We start from the raw sequence: 17383 nt of genomic DNA, 5'->3' as shown, positions 1-17383 counted from the left end.
CGGGAGAGAGAGAGCTAAGGTTGCGACGGCACATTACCATCTGAGTAGAAAGAGAGAAAAGGATAAAAAGTAGTGGTCGGAGACATGGAGGGGAGTTGCAGTGAGATTAGTAGAACAGCATCTAGTAAAGATGAGGTCAAGCATATTGCCTGCCTTGTGAGTAGGGGGGGACGGTGAGAGCCAAGCATTCAGAGGTTGAGACAGCAGGTGCGGTAGAGAGAGAGAAAGAAAGAGAGAGAGAAAGAAAGAGAGAGAGAGAGAGAGAGAGAGAGAGAGAGAGAGAGAGAGAGAGAGAGAGAGAGAGAGAGAGAGAGAGAGAGGGAGAGTCGAAAACATAATATGACCAATCTACCCTATTGGTGTTGTTGAGGGGGAAAGATTTACAGATGGTGAAAAACACTGGGAAAGATTGAATAAATGAATGGATGTTTACTGCTGATCCTTCGAACCAATACAATCCTTGGCCCGCCCTCCCTCTCACACTCAGGGATTGGTTCATTGGTGGTAACAGATGCTGAATATGCATGAGGAGAGGGTCTGTTCATGGGTGGAGCCTGAGAGGCTGACTGAGAGAGGATCAGAACTGAGAGAGAAGTGGAGCGAGTAACAGCAGCATTCTATTCTCACACACTGACAAGGATCACATTCTCCCTCATTTTAGAGGGGGGCATTTTTTGCCTGCCCTCCCTCGCCCCCTGGATGGCACAGATTGCATTGACGCACCCCTACCTTGGCTTCATCCTTCAAACCTCTGGGCTGGCTGTCTACCTCCCTCTTACCTTCGAGCTGAACTTCCCACCTCCTCTCTCCCCCTCCGCTGCTGTAAGTGGATCGGCCAGACCTCCAGCAGAGGGACACAGACATGGGCTGTAAACACTCTGGACAGGACCACAGGGCTGACAATGGGAATGGGGTGAGTACAGTGGACATTTTGTGTGTGTGTGTGTGTGTGTGCAACATGTGCCTTTGTTTTGGGATTTGTGTGCTTATTGACAAAGCAGCCTGTACTGTTGCCATCTTGTCTGCCATGCATGCCTTAAGGCAGCAAAGTCAGCATACACAGGCTACGTAATCACCACTGAAGACTCGGGGCAGACAGTGTGTGTGTGTGTGCGTGTGCATTTATAGTATGACCTCATGTGCGTTCGTTTGGGTGTATGTTCACATAACTGAGGGTCTTTAGCATGCATATAACTCCATGAAGAGAAATGTGTATGAAGGGAGTGATGGTGATTGTGGTGACCTGCTCTGGTCTCATAGGAAGTCATGTAGATGCGTCTAGACAGGTCGACTATTCACCAACACTCTCTCTCTCTCTCTCTCTCGCTCTCTCTCTCTCTCTCTCTCTCTGTCACTCTCTCTCTCTCTCTCTCTCTCTCTCTCTCTCTCTCTCTCTCTCTCTCTCTCTCTCTCTCTCTCTCTCTCTCTCTCTCTCTCTCTCTCTCCCTCCCTCCCTCCCTCCCTCCCTCCATCCCTCCCTCCAGTAGGCTCTGGTCACTCAGCCATGGTCCAGATATTGTGCATTATAATGCAGCAAAATAATTGTATATTGTGCATAAAGAGAAGGTTGCTCATTTGTGACCAGAGGGTGAATGTGTTCATGGGTGACCTGACAGAATAGGATGTGGAGGGTACTGCAATGTCAATGGAGTAAGTAATGGCTGCTTAACCTGGGGGGTGAAGGTAGAAATTGGGTTAGTACTATTCTGTGTCTGAGGACAGATTCAGAGAGACATCATGACCTGAATCTACACACAATATACACAAATACACACCCATGTGTTTGCATGCAGACACATACACACACACACAGGCAAAGAGTCAATACAGGACTAAGATTGAATCGTACTACACCGGCTCTGACGCTCGTCAGATGTGGCAGGGCTTGAAAACTATTACAGACTACAAAGGGAAGCAAAGCCTCGAGCTGCCCAGTGACACAAGACTTCCAGACGAGCTAAACCACTTCTATGCTCGCTTCGAGGCAAGCAACACTGAAGCATGCATGAGAGCACCAGCTGTTCCGGATGACTATGTGATCACGCTCTCCGTAGCCGTTGTGAGTAAGACTTTTAAGCAGGTCAACATTCACAAGGCTGCAGGGCCAGACGGATTACCAGGACGTGTACTCCGAGCATGTGCTGACCAACTGGCAAGTGTTTTCACTGACATTTTCAACATGTCCCTGACTGAGTCTGTAATACCAACATGTTTCAAGCAGACCACCATAGTCCCCGTGCCCAAGGACACTAAGATAACCTGCCTAAATGACTACAGACCCGTAGCACTGACGTCTGTAGCCATGAAGTGCTTTGAAAGGCTGGTCATGGCTCACATCAACACCATTATCCCAGAAACCCTAGACCCACTCCAATTTGCATACCGCCCCAACAGATCCACAGATGATGCAATCTCTATTGCACTCCACACTGCCCTTTCCCACCTGGACAAGAGGAACACCTACGTGAGAATGCTATTCATTGACTACAGCTCAGCATTCAACACCATAGTGCCCTCAAAGCTCATCACTAAGCTAAGGATCCTGGGACTAAACCCCTCCCTCTGCAACTGGATCCTGGACTTCCTGACGGGCCGCCCTCAGGTGGTAAGGGTAGGTAACAACACATCTGCCACACTGATCCTCAACACAGGGGCCCCTCAGGGGTGCGTGCTCAGTCCCCTCCTGTACTCACTGTTCACCCATGACTGCATGGCCAGGCATGACTCCAACACCATCCTCAAGTTTGCCGACGACACAACAGTGGTAGGCCTGATCACCGACAATGATGAGACAGCCTATAGGGAGGAGGTCAGAGACCTGGCCGTGTGGTGCCAGGATAACAACCTCTCCCTCAACGTGACCAAGACAAAGGAGATGATTGTGGACTACAGGGAAAAAAAGAGTACTGAGCACGCCCCCATTCTCATCGACGGGGCTGTAGTGGAACAGGATGAGAGCTTCAAGTTCCTTGGTGTCCACATCACCAACTAACTATCATGGTCCAAACACACCAAGACAGTCGTGAAGAGGGCACGACAAAGCCTATTCCCCCTCAGGAGACTGAAAAGATTTGGCATGGGTCCTCAGATCCTCAAAGAATTCTACAGCTGCACCATCGAGAGCATCCTGACTGGTTGCATCACTGCCTGGTATGGCAACTGCTTGGCCTCCGACCGCAAGGCACTACAGAGGGTAGTGCGTACGGCCCAGTACATCACTGGGGCCAAGCTTCCTGCCATCCAGGACCTCTATACCAGGCGGTGTCAGAGGAAGGCCCTCAAAATTGTCAAAGACTCCAGCCACCCTAGTCATAGACTGTTCTGTCTGCTACCACACGGCAAGCGGTACTGGAGTGCCAAGTCTAGGTCCAAAAGACTTCTCAACAGCTTCTACCCCCAAGCCATAAGACTCCTGAACAGCTAATCATGGCTACCCGGACTATTTGCACTGCCCCCCACCCCCACCCCCACCCCCACCCCCACCCCATCTTTTTACGCTGCTGCTACTCTGTTAATTATTTATGCATAGTCACTTTAACTCTACCCACATGTACATATTACTTCAACTACCTCAACTAGACGGTGCCCCCGCACATTGACTCTGCACCGGTACCCCCCTGTATTTATAGCCTCCCTACTGTTATTTTATTTTACTTCTGCTCTTTTTTTTCTCAACACTTTTTTGTTGTTGTTTTATTTTACTTTTTTTATAAAAAATAAATGCACTGTTGGTTAAGGGCTGTAAGTAAGCATTTCACTGTAATGTCTGCACCTGTTGTATTCGGCGCATGTGGCCAATAAAATTTGATTTGATTTGATTTGACACAGACAAAGACTGGCAGACCGACATACAGACATGTATGTCGGTCTGTATGTCGGTCTGCCAGTCTTTGAGTTATGGGTAATTATTTATCAGGTTCTCTGACTTGTGTTGTGATGCGTTAGTTATAAAAACTGTAACTGCAAGGTTCTCTGCTTGCATTACTGTCAGAGTGCAGTGGGGTGAAAAAGCTCTTCCTGACTTGCATCTCTAGGGTTTTGTTGAGCACAAAGCTTTTCAGACTAGCCAGAATGCACGGCTAGAGGGTCACCCCATGGGTCCATTGGGGTGTTGAGCTCAGCTGGCAACATTTCTGGACCCATGAGACTTCACGCATAACAATAAACTAATATCTTCTGACAGTTATGTCTGCTGCTTCCAAACCTGAAAGTGTTGATACTTTAATATATTTTCCACCACAAAAGCCTACTGAAACAGAAACAAAGCATGTAAGTGAATAAGCAGAACTCAACCACTTCAATTCCTTTTCATCTGACCCTGTATGTTCATCTGTCTCCCAGGTCAAAGGGCGTGACTTGTCCCATCTCACCCGCCGAGAGGCATTGCATTTTGTGGGGGGCGGCTATGAGCAGCCAATCACAATGCAGATTGAGGGACAGCACGGGAGAGGGAGAAGACCTCATCACTCCCAGTACCCAATGTCAGACTGCAGCATCCAGACGGAGCGGCCATCATGGGAGGCTCTGAGGGCCCTAGGGGTGGTGGAGGGGGCTGGACACAGCCTTGATGCCTACGCTCCTGGGTACGTGCTGCTTGGTTTGGGCCTCTCTAGCGGTTCTCTGTCTCTTTATCTACTTGTGTAACGGAGGGAAGATTAATAGCGACCTAGTTATATTGAATCGGTGAAATACAGTGATTGAGGCTCTGGGTTTAGTCATTTAGAGCAATTCTTCTCAACTGGTTTTGTCTCGGGATCTACACTACCGGTCAAAGGTTTTAGAACACCTACTCATTCAAGGGTTTTTCTTAATTTTTACAATTTTCTACATTGTAGAATAATAGTGAAGACATCAAAACTATGAAATAACACATATGGAATCATGTAGTAACCAAAAAAGTGTTAAACAAATCAAAATATATTTTCTATTTGAGATTATTCAAAGTTGCCACCCTTTGCCTTGATGACAGCTTTGCACACTCTTGGCATTCTCTCAGCCAGCTTCATGAGGTAGTCACCTGGAATGCATTACAATTAACAGGTGTACCTTCTTAAAAGTTAATTTGTGGAATTGCTTTCCTTCTTAATGCGTTTGAGCCAATCAGTTGTGTTGTGACAAGGTAGGGGAGGTATACAGAAGATAAGCCTATTTGGTAAAAGACCAAGGCCATGTTATTGCAAGAACAGCTCAAATAAGCAAAGAGAAACGACAGTCCATCATTACTTTAAGACATGAAGGTCAGTCAATACGGAACATTTCAAGAACTTTTAAAGTTTCTTCAAGTGCAGTCGCAAAAACCATCAAGCGCTATGATGAAACTGGCTCTCATGAGGACCGCCACAGGAATGGAAGACCCAGAGTTACCTCTGCTGCAGAGGATAAGTTCATTAGAGTTACCAGCCTCAGAAATTGTAGCCCAAATAAATGCTTCACAGAGTTCAAGTAACAGACACATCTCAACATCAATTGTTCAGAGGAGACTGTGTGAAACAGGCCTTCATGTTTGAATTGCTTCAAAGAAACCACCACTAAAGGACACCAATAACAAGATGAGACTTGCTTGGGCCAAGAAACACGAGCAATGGACATTAGACCGGTGGAAATGTGTCCTTTGGTCTGGAGTCCAAATTTGAGATTTTTGGTTCCAACCGCCGTATCTTTGTGAGACGCAGTGTGGGTGAACGGATGATCTCCGCATGTGTATTTCCCACCGTAAATCTTGGAGGAGGAGGTGTTATGGTGAGGGAGTGCTTTGCTGGTGACACTGTCTGTGATTTATTTAGAATTCAAGGCACACTTAACCAGCATGGCTACCACAGCATTCTGGAGTGATACGCCATCCCATCTGGTTTGGGCTTAGTGGGACTATCATTTGTTTTTCAACAGGACAATGACCCAACACATCTCCAGGCTGTGTAAGGGCTATTTGACCAAGAAGGAGAGTGATGGAGTGCTGCATCAGATGACCTGGCCTCCACAATCCCCTGACCTCAACCAAATTGAGATGGCTTGGGATGAGTCGGACCGCACAGTGAAGGAAAAGCAGCCAACAAATACTTAGCATATGTGGGAACTCCTTCAAGACTGTTGGAAAAGCATTCCAGGTGAAGCTGGTTGAGAGAATGCCAAGAGTGTGCAAAGCTGTCATCAAGGCAAAGGGTGACTATTTGAAGATTCTCAAATATAAAATGTATTTTGATTTGTTTAACACTTTTTTGGTTACTACATGATTCCATATGTGTTATTTCATAGTTGTGATGTTTTAAAAATTAAAAATAAAATAAAAACTTGAATGAGTAGGTGTTCTAAAACTTTGGACCGGTAGTGTAAATTGAACCAGGTTGTCTCAGTCGCGACCTAATCAGGGGCGGACTGGGACCAGAAATCGACTCTGGCATTTCTAACACACCGGACCATTTTTTTCCTTGAGGCCCCCATTATTAGCCAGATAATTATCATTTTGCTGAAGAAAACCCAAGTTAGACAGGCCCAATAGAATAGAAATGGACCAGCCCCTCTGGCATTTACCCGATTTGCTAGATGGCCAGTTCATTATAACATTTTTTATGTTTATTATAATTTCTACAGACATTCTACCTGGTTTAAGTTCAGACTGTAGTCTTTTTTCATATTTTTTTTTAAATAATTAACATACAATATATATACTGAACAAAAATATAAACACAACATGCAACAATTTCAAAGATTTTGCTGAGTTACAGTTCATATAAGGAAATCAGTCAATAAATTCATTAGGCCCTAATCTCTGCATTTCACAAGACTGGGAAGGGCCCCAGGCCCAGCCACTTGGGAGCATGGCCCAGGCAATCAGAATGAGTTGTTCCCTAGAAAAGGGCTTTACTAAAGACAGAAATAATCATCAGCACCCCGCCCCCCTCTCTGACAATCCCGTAGGTGAAGAAGCCGGATGTGGAGGTCCTGGGCTGGTGTGGTTATACGTGGTCTGCGTTTGTGAGGCCGGTTGGACGTACTGCCAAATTCTCTAAAACGATGTTGGAGGCAGCTTATGGTAGAGAAATTAACATTTAATTTCTCGAGAAAAAGCTCTGGTGGACATTCCTGCAGTTCGCATGCCATTTGCACGCTCCCTCAAAACTTGAGGCATCTGTGGCATTGTGTTGCGTGACAAAACGGCACATTTTAGAGTGGCCTTTTATTGCCCCCAGCACAAGGTGCACCTTTGTAATGATCATGCTGTTTAATCAGCTTCTTGATATGCCACACCTGTCAGGTGGATGGATTATCTTGACAAAATATAAAATGCTCACTAACAAGGATGTAAACAACATTTGAGAGAAATAAGCTTTTTGTGCATATGGAAGATTTCTGGGATCTTTTATTTCAGCTCATGAAACATGGGACAAGCACTTTTAAATGTTGTGCTTATATTTTTGTTCAGTGTATATATATGTATACACCTGCGACCCGCAACCCATATATATATACAGTTGAAGTCGGAAGTTTACATACACTTAGGTTGGAGTCATTAAAACTCGTTTTTCAACCACTCCACAGATTTCTTGTTAACAAACTATAGTTTTGGCAAGTCGGTTAGGACATCTACTTTGCATGATACAAGTAATTTTTCCAACAATTGTTTACAGACAGATTATTTCATTTATAATTCACTGTATCACAATTCCAGTGGGTCAGAAGTTTACATACACTAAATTGACTGTGCCTTTAAACAGCTTGGAAAATTCCAGAAAATGATGTCATGGCTTTAGAAGCTTCTGATAGGCTAATTGACATCATTTGAGTCAATTGGAGGTGTACCTGTGGATGTATTTCAAGGCCTACCTTCAAACTCAGTGCCTCTTTGCTTGACATAATGGGAAAATCAAAAGAAATCAGCCAAGACCTCCGAAAAAACATTGTAGACCTCCACAAGTCTGGTTCATCCTTGGGAGCATTTTCCAAACACCTGAAGGTACCATGTTCATCTGTACAAACAATAGTACGCAAGTATAAACACCATGGGACCACGCAGCCGTCATACCGCTCAGGAAGGAGACACGTACTGCGAAAAGTGCAAATCAATCCCAGAACAACAGCAAAGGACCTTGTGAAGATGCTGGAGGAAACAGGTACAAAAGTATCTATATCCACAGTAAAACTAATCCTATATCGACATAACCTGAAAGGCCGCTCAGCAAGGAAGAAGCCACTGCTCCAAAACTGCCATAAAAAAGCCAGACTACGGTTTGCAACTGCACATGGGGACAAAGATCGTACTTTTTGGAGAAATGTCCTCTGGTCTGATGAAACAAAAATATAACTGTTTGGCCATAATGGCCATCGTTATGTTTGGAGGAAAAAACCGTGAAACACAGGGGTGGCAGCATCATGCTGTGGGGGTGCTTTGCTGCAGGAGGGACTGGTGCACTTCACAAAATTGATGGCATCATGAGGAAGGAAAATTATGTGGAAATATTGAAGCAACATCTCAAGACATCAGTCAGGAAGTTAAAGCTTGGTCGCAAATGGGTCTTCCAAATGAACAATGACCCCAAGCATACTTCCAAAGTTGTGGCAAAATGGCTTAAGGACAACAAAGTCAAGGTATTGGAGTGGCCATCACAAAGCCCTGACCTCAATCGTATAGAAAATGTGTGGACAGAACTGAAAAAGCGTGTGCGAGCAAGGAGGCCTACATATCTGACTCAGTTACACCAGCTCTGTCAGGAGGAATGGGCCAAAATTCACCCAACTTATTGCGGGAAGCTTGTGGAAGGCTACCCAAAACATTTGACCCAAGTTGAACAATTTAAAGGCAATGCTACCAAATACTAATTGAGTGTATGTAAACTTCTGACCCACTGGAAATATGATGAAAGAAATAAAAGCTGAAATAAATCATTCTCTCTACTATTATTCTGACATTTCACATTCTTAAAATGAAGTGGTGATCCTAACTGATCTAAGACAGGGAATTTTTACTAGGATTAAATGTCAGGAATTGTGAAAAACTGAGTTTAAATGTATTTGGCTAAGGTGTATGTAAACTTCCGACTTCAACTGTATATGCACCAGCGACCTATTCAAAACCTCCTGCGACCAAAGTTTGGGTCGCGACACACCAGTTGAGAATCGCTGATTTAGAGTATAGCCATGAGATGTATCATACAGAAGTGGTATTAGAATTGAATGGAACCACTGACTGGAAGTGATCTAATGTGTAAACACAGTAATTACCGCTTGAAGTGCCTATGGTGTGAAAGTCATGTTGTCATATGTGATGACCTCATTCTCCCCAGACCTTACTACTATGACATGACCCTCCCACCAGAACTGAACGCAGCCAATGGATACCTCTCCAGTGTTGCCTACAATCTGGAGGACCTTAGCAGGATAGAGTATAATGATGTGAGTCATTCTATATGCTTTCATATTAGTATAGCCTAGCTTTTGTACATGGTTGATTTGATTTGATTTGTCAGTTTAAAAAATACATATATACCCAGTACATACATTTTTAAAACATGGGACCAGGATTGCACAATAAAGTCAGAGACTTATTTTCATTGTGGTCCCTGACATCTACAGTATCTAAGACTTGTGGTCCCTGATATCTACAGTATCTGAGACTTGTGGTCCCTGATATCTACAGTATCTAAGACTTTTGGTCCCTGACATCTACAGTATCTAAGACTTGTGGTCCCTGATATCTATCAAAAATGTGGTCCCTGACATACAGAGGCAAGAAAAAGTATGTGAACCCTTTAGAAATACCTGGATTTCTGCATAAATTGTTCATAATATTTTATCTGATCTTCATCTAAGTCACAACAATGGACAAACACAGTCTGCTTAAACTAATAACACACAAACAATTATACGTTTTCATGTCTTTATTGAACACCGTGTAAACATTCACAGTTTAGGGTGGGAAAAGTATGTGAACCCTTAGATTTAATAACTGGTTGACCCTCCTTTGGCAGCAATAACCTCAACCAAACCTTTTCTGTAGTTGCGGATCAGACCTGCACAACGGTCCAGAGGAATTTTGGACCATTTCTCTTTACAAAACTGTTTCAGTTCAGCAATATTCTTGGGATGTCTGGTGTGAACCGCTCTCTTGAGGTCATATGACAGCATCTCAATCGGGTTGAGGTCAGGACTCTGACTGGGCCACTCCAGAACGGGTATTTTCTTCTGTTGAAGCCATTCTGTTGTTGATGAACTTCTGTGTTTTGGGTCGTTGTCCTGTTGCATCACCCAACTTCTGTTGAGTTTCAATTGGTGGACAGATAGCCTTACATTCTCCTGCAAAATGTCTTGATAAACTTGGAAATTCATTTTTCCGTCGATGATAGCAAGCTGTCTAGGACCTGAGGCAGCCCCAAACCATGATAATCCCTCCACCATAATTTACAGTTTGGATGAGGTTTTGATGTTGGTGTGCTGTGCTTTTTTTTTCTCCATACACAGTGTTGTGTGGCCAGTTTCATCACAGCTCTTGATGGTTTTTGCGACTGCACTTGAAGAAACTTTCAAAGTTCTTGAAATGTTCCGTATTGACTGACCGTCATGTCTTAAAGAAAGGATAGTCTGTCGTTTCTCTTTGCTTATTTGAGCTGTTCTTGCCATAATATGGACTTGGTATTTTACCAAATAGGGCTATCTTCTGTGTACCACACCTGCCTTTTCACAACACAGCTGATTGGCTCAAATGCATTAAGAAGGAAAGAAATTCCACAAATTAACTTTTAACAAGGCACACCACACTTTTTTGGTTACTACATGATTCCATATGTGTTATTTCATAGTTTTGATGTCTTCACTATTATTCTAAAATGTAGAAAATAGTAAAAATAAAGAAAAACTCTGGAATGAGTGTGTCCACAGTTTTGACTGGTACTGTATATCTAAGACTTGTGGTCCCTGATATCTACCTAATACTTCTGGTCTCTGATATCTACCCAATACTTTTGGTCCCTGATATCAACCTTGTGACTTCTGGTCCCTTATATCTAAGACTTGTGGTCCCTGATATCTAAGACTTGTGGTCCCTGATATATATCTAAGACTTGTGGTCCTTGATATATATCTAAGACTTGTGGTCCCTGAAATATATCTAAGACTTGTGGTCCCTGATATATATCTAAGACTTGTGGTCCTTGATATCTATCTAAGACCTGTGGTCCCTGATATCTAATTATTGTGGACCCTGATATCTAAGCCTTGTGGTCCCTGATATCTACCTAACACTTGTGATCCCTGATATCTACAGTGGGGGAAAAAAAGTATTTAGTCAGCCACCAATTGTGCAAGTTCTCCCACTTAAAAATATGAGAGAGGCCTGTAATTTTCATCATAGGTACACGTCAACTATGACAGACAAACGGAGGAAAAAATTCCAGAATATCACATTGTAGGATTTTTTATGAATTTATTTGCAAATTATGGTGGAAAATAAGTATTTGGTCACCTACAAACAAGCAAGATTTTTGGCTCTCACAGACCTGTAACTTCTTCTTTAAGAGGCTCCTCTGTCCTCCACTCGTTACCTGTATTAATGGCACCTGTTTGAACTTGTTATCAGTATAAAAGACACCTGTCCACAACCTCAAACAGTCACACTCCAAACTCCACTATGGCCAAGACCAAAGAGCTGTCAAAGGACACCAGAAACAAAATTGTAGACCTGCACCAGGCTGGGAAGACTGAATCTGCAATAGGTAAGCAGCTTGGTTTGAAGAAATCAACTGTGGGAGCAATTATTAGGAAATGGAAGACATAAAAGACCACTGATAATCTCCCTCGATCTGGGGCTCCACGCAAGATCTCACCCCGTGGGGTCAAAATGATCACAAGAACGGTGAGCAAAAATCCCAGAACCACACGGGGGGACCTAGTGAATGACCTGCAGAGAGCTGGGAACAAAGTAACAAAGCCCACCATCAGTAACACACTACGCCGCCAGGGACTCAAATCCTGCAATGCCAGACGTGTCCCCCTGATATATATCTAAGACTTGTGGTCCCTGATATGTATCTAAGACTTGTAGTCCCTGTATCTATATAAGACTTGTGGCCCTGATATCTACCTAAGACTTGTGGTCCCTGATATCTACCTAAGACTTGTGGTCCCTGATAGTAATCTAAGACTTGTGGTCCATGATGTCTAAGACTTGTTGTCCCTGGTATCTACGACTTGTGGTCCATGATATCTACCTAAGACTTGTGGTCCCTGATATTGATCTAAGACCTGTGGTCCCTGATATGTAAGAGTTGTGGTCCCTGATATCTAAGACCTTTGGACCATCATATTGATATAATACTTGTGGTCCCTGATATCTAAGACTTGTGGTCACTGATACCTACCTACAACTTGTGGTCCCTGATATCTAATTCTTGTGGACCCTGATATCTATGCATCGTGGTCCCTGATATCTAAGACTTGTGGTCCCTGATATCTAAGACTTGTGTTCCCTGATATCTAAAACCTGTGGTCCCTGATATCAACCTAATACTTGTGGACCCTGATATTGATATAAGACTTGTGGTCCCTGATATCTAAGACTTGTGTTCCCTGATATCTAAAACCTGTGGTCCCTGATATCAACCTAATACTTGTGGACCCTGATATTGATATAAGACTTGTGGCCCCTGATATCTAAGACTTGTGGTCCCTGATATCTATATAAGACTTGTGGTCCCTGATATATATCTAAGACATGTGGTCCCTGATATATATCTAAGACATGTGGTCCCTGATATGTATCTAAGACTTGTGGTCCCTGATATCAACCTTTTGACTTGTGGTCCCTTATATCTAAGACTTGTGGACCCTGATATTGATATAAGACTTGTGGTCCCTGATATCTAAGACTTGTGGTCCCTGATATCTATCTAAGACTTGTGGTCCATGATATCAATCTACTACTTATGATCCCTGATATCTAATTATTGTGGACCCTGATATCTAAGCCTTGTGGTCCCTGATATCTAAGACTTGTGGTCCCTGATATCTAAGACTTGTGGTCCCTGAAATATATCTACGACCTGTGGTCCCTGATATGTAAGAGTTGTGGTTCCTGATATCTAAGACCTTTGGCCATGATATTGATATAAGACTTGTGGTCACTGATATCTATCTAAGACGTGTGGTCCCTGATACCTACCTACAACTTGTGGTCCCTGATATCTAATTATTGTGGACCCTGATATCTATGCCTCGTGGTCCCTGATATCCAAGACTTGTGGTCCCTGATACCAAACCTTTTTTGATATACTAAGAGGACCGCTATTAGCATGTTTTAAACACTCCTATGTAAATGGTAGATTATCTGACACTCAAGAAGAAGGTCTGATCTCATTATTACTGAAACAGGATACAAGTGGAAAAAATTGGAGGCCCCTTACACTTCAGTGTTGTGATGCAAAAATTCTAGCAAAATGTATAGTGCATAGGATTAAAGGGGTGTTATCTAAGACTTGTGGCCCCTGATATCTAATACTTGTGGCCCCTGATCTAATCCACTCCTTATGTTCACCTACCTATACTGTTTTAGGATCCAGAGATGATCAATAACCAGCCCAATAATAGGCGCTGTCTGATTGGCTGCTGTAACACTGATAACAATGAGCCTAGCAGCTTCCTGAGCCAGGTACTGTAAGAATTAACAAGATAGACAAATTATTTATGTTTGAACACATGGTCTAAGACATTCAACAAGCTATAAAAAAAACAATTATAGTCATATACACTTATGTCCTAAAATGAACACCAACAACAACCTATGGTATTCATTGTGTCTTCCATCCTCTATATTTCAGAGTGAGTATGAGGGCCAATGGCTGGACAGGCCTCTGGGCTACCTGCCACTGCACGAGCTTGACAGTGGCCTGGGCTGCACCGATGGCAGCCTCCACCAGGGGGACCTGTCTACCCCAGAGACAGAGGAGTGGGTAGAGGCCCCTATGTCCTCCCCACCAGGACACACCAGCCGGGGCAGCTCTCCCTCCTCTGAGTCCCTCATCTCCTCAGAGCTCAGTGACTCTGGCTTCCACAGCGTCAGCACAGGAGAGTTCCGCCACTTCCAGAAGATTATAGACGGGAGGATCCACAACTACCGGAGCCGCGTGGTCCCGCGGGAACAGAGATCAAAGTCTCGCTGGGACCTGGAGTCCATCCCTGAGTCCCTGACCTGTGACCCCCAGGCTGGCAGGGCCCCAGACGGAGCTCACACTTTCATGAGCCACCAGTGCACCATGGGTGGTAGCTCCATTCAGGACCGCAAAGCCATGAGCCCCCAGCCGAGCAGGCATGACACCAGGTCTGCTCCTAGGGTTGCTGCCTCCAGCTGCCGTACAGAGCCCTGCCAGAGGAGATCACTGATGCTGAACCAGCACTCCTCCGAGGACCTCCCCAGCCGCAGCCACACCGTGCATGACTTATCAGACAGGAGACGGGCCAGTCACCCTGGCCTGCCTGCTGGGAACAATGCCACAGGGAAATACAGACACGTAGACAGACAACCGCCCAGCAGCCCAAACCACCTAGCCGTGCCCACTGAGAACTCTGGCACAGGACAATACAACAGGGGGTTCAACACAGACATCAGTGAGAAGAGGAGGAGGCCTCAGAGCAGCCATGTGGAAGGCCCCTGGCAAGGAGTATATGTGGGGGACCACAGAGGCAGTATGGCCAGTGAGGAATATATCAGTGAGAAACAGGGTCTTTCCAAGAGTCCCTCAAGGAAACGGCCTGGGAAGCAGCCAGCAGACTGGCGTCAGTTTGCAACACTGGGACATCCTCACATTGGTGGGGACTGGCCCCAAGCAGACGGCCCCTGCAGCCCCCTCTACAGCACGCTGGATGGGCCCTCTGCCCGCTCCAGGAGGGGTCTCTCTGGGAACCCCAGGGCAGTGAGGAACCAGCTCCTGAAGGCCAGGGCCTCCCGGCTGGCTGACGAGCGCAGTGAGGTCACCACTGACGAGGAGGCCCGTGGAGAGGCCTGGGCAGGCCGCTACTGGAGTAGGACGGAGCGCCGGCGCCACCTGGCGTTGGCCCGGGAGCAGAGGCAGAGGAAGCTGAGCCGTTGTGGGCCTGAGGGGGCAGCAGAGGGCAGGGCTGGAGCAACAGGGGGTGCAGGGGGGCCAGGGGGTGCAGGGGGGCCAGGGGGTGCAGAGGGCCCTGGAGGAGGCTGCAGCACAGTACTGGAGCTCAGCCACAGGAAGCAGAGCATTCTGAGGAACCATAAACTGCTGGATGACTGGACCACAGTGGAGGAACTGCTGACCCATGGAACCCGGGTGGGGGAGGGGGACAACATCCTCTGTCGCAGCCCGCTGCTGTCGGTCACTACAGTATAATGACACAGTGAGATAAGGTGTGTAGGTGTGTGTGTGTGTGTGTGTTATTTGTATGAGTGATTGTGAAGACGTTCAGTGATATGACTCCAGTTTGACTACCTCTTGTTCTCCACTCATGTTCCTGGACACAAACCTAGAGCAGTAGTTGTCTAATGGTCTGGACCAATGGCATTACGAAACAACCTAGAGCAGTAGTTGTCTAATGGTCTGGACCAATGGCATTACGAAACAACCTAGAGCAGTAGTTGTCTAATGGTCTGGACCAATGGCAGTACGAAACAACCTAGAGCAGTAGTTGTCTAATGGTCTGGACCAATGGCAGTACGAAACAACCTAGAGCAGTAGTTGTGTAATGGTCTGGACCAATGGCAGTACGAAACAACCTAGAGCAGTAGTTGTCTAATGGTCTGGACCAATGGCAGTACGAAACAACCTAGAGCAGTAGTTGTCTAATGGTCTGGACCAATGGCATTACGAAACAACCTAGAGCAGTAGTTGTCTAATGGTCTGGACCAATGGCATTACGAAACAACCTAGAGCAGTAGTTGTCTAATGGTCTGGACCAATGGCATTACGAAACAACCTAGAGCAGTAGATGTCTAATGGTCTGGACCAATGGCAGTAAGAAACAACCTAGACCAGTAGTTGTCTAATGGTCTGGACCAATGGCAGTATGAAACAACCCAAATGATAGTATTCACTGGTCCCTCTAAAGCTAGCTGAATGGGTTTTGGGTTAGCTACGGCATGAAAGATATAGCTGTGTTTTGATGGCCTAAAAGGGTTCTTCGGCTGTCCCCATGGAGAACCCTTTGAATAACCATTTTTGGTTCCAGGTAGAACCCTTTTGGTTCCAGTTAGAATACTTTTGAGTTCCATGTAGAACCCTTTCCACAGACGGTTCTACCTGGAACCCAAAATAGTTCTACCTGGAACCAAAAAGGTTGTCCTATGGGGACAGCCGAAGAACCCTTTTGGAAACCTTTTTTCTAAGAGTGTGGTGACTAATTTTATCAATAAACACTTTTTACAATTAAATGCAATCTCATAAGTTGTTTTGCCCAAAGAGTGGATATCACCATATCAGTGTAGTTCAACAAAGGATGTCATTTATTGGAAATAATTAAATATCATTGCATCACATTTGGCTACAGAATGTAGCTCAACATGACCTCGTTTTAAAACCACAGAGTTGTAGTGATACAGAAACCACATAGTTGCAGTGATACAGACACTTTATATTGTATATGAAAACTCAGGTAGTAAATGATGTGTTGTATATCTACAGCACAGGGACAAGAGCTCCATCCTGCTCAGATGAGAAATGCACTTTGAACTTGGCTCTTTCAAGATGCATAATAGATCTGTGAGTTTGTAAACTACTATTAGTAGGTGTGTGTATTTGGTTGAATGTTCTTTAGGAAACAGAATTTTAGAGAGCCTATCAGAGACCATCAAGTTGGGACCATGGCCCATGATAATCACTAAAGTGTATCTACTATCATGTGTGACGGGATATTCACCTGATGAAAAGTGATTACATTTTCAGCAAGTTTTTTGCTAAATCAAAGTGTGGTCATGAAACATTCTGTTCTATTTTCACCTCTTTTTTACAGCCTGTAACGACAGACAGAGTACCTTTATTCCCAGCATGTGGACATTGCAGCACTATTTCCTATGCGTCACAAATTATGTCACCTTTCTAACTGGGCTTGGAGTCACAGGGCTGATTTTACCCTGACACCACTGTTTGTCAGACATTTGTGAACACTAAGTAATGTGTCAAGTCAAGTAACATTTTATTTACAGTGCATTTTACATGCCTCAACACACTTTACAAGAAAATAAAAAATGTAAAACATAAAAAAACGAGACATGTCAAAACATTCACTTGTGCTTTAGTTTTTCCTGATGATGACACCTTCACGTTGTGGTGCAGTCAGAGCACCTCTGATTATTGTTACATAACATGAAACAAAATGTCTCACTCTTTTCACATAAAACCGATTGAAAGTTGTTCATTTACAGACACAAAATATGATC

At 44.6% G+C, this 17383-nt stretch overlaps 1 protein-coding gene across 1 annotated transcript; it reads left to right on the top strand.

Moving 5' to 3' along the window:
• Positions 1-862: 862 nt before the first annotated feature.
• Positions 863-15341, top strand: LOC311149786 (uncharacterized protein; the record flags this gene model as incomplete). Its single annotated transcript, XM_084187012.1, has 5 exons — positions 863-913; positions 4342-4583; positions 9279-9387; positions 13538-13633; positions 13803-15341. The coding sequence occupies 5 exons, from the start codon at positions 863-865 to the stop codon at positions 15339-15341; spliced, it is 2037 nt and encodes a 678-aa protein (XP_084043138.1).
• Positions 15342-17383: the final 2042 nt, after the last annotated feature.

The sequence above is a fragment of the Coregonus lavaretus genome (genome assembly GCF_964263955.1).
Source record: "Coregonus lavaretus genome assembly, chromosome: 22".
Classification (NCBI taxonomy): domain Eukaryota; kingdom Metazoa; phylum Chordata; class Actinopteri; order Salmoniformes; family Salmonidae; genus Coregonus; species Coregonus lavaretus.
Note: the sequence above shows the minus strand (reverse complement) of the source record. Positions and strands in the feature narration are given on the sequence as shown.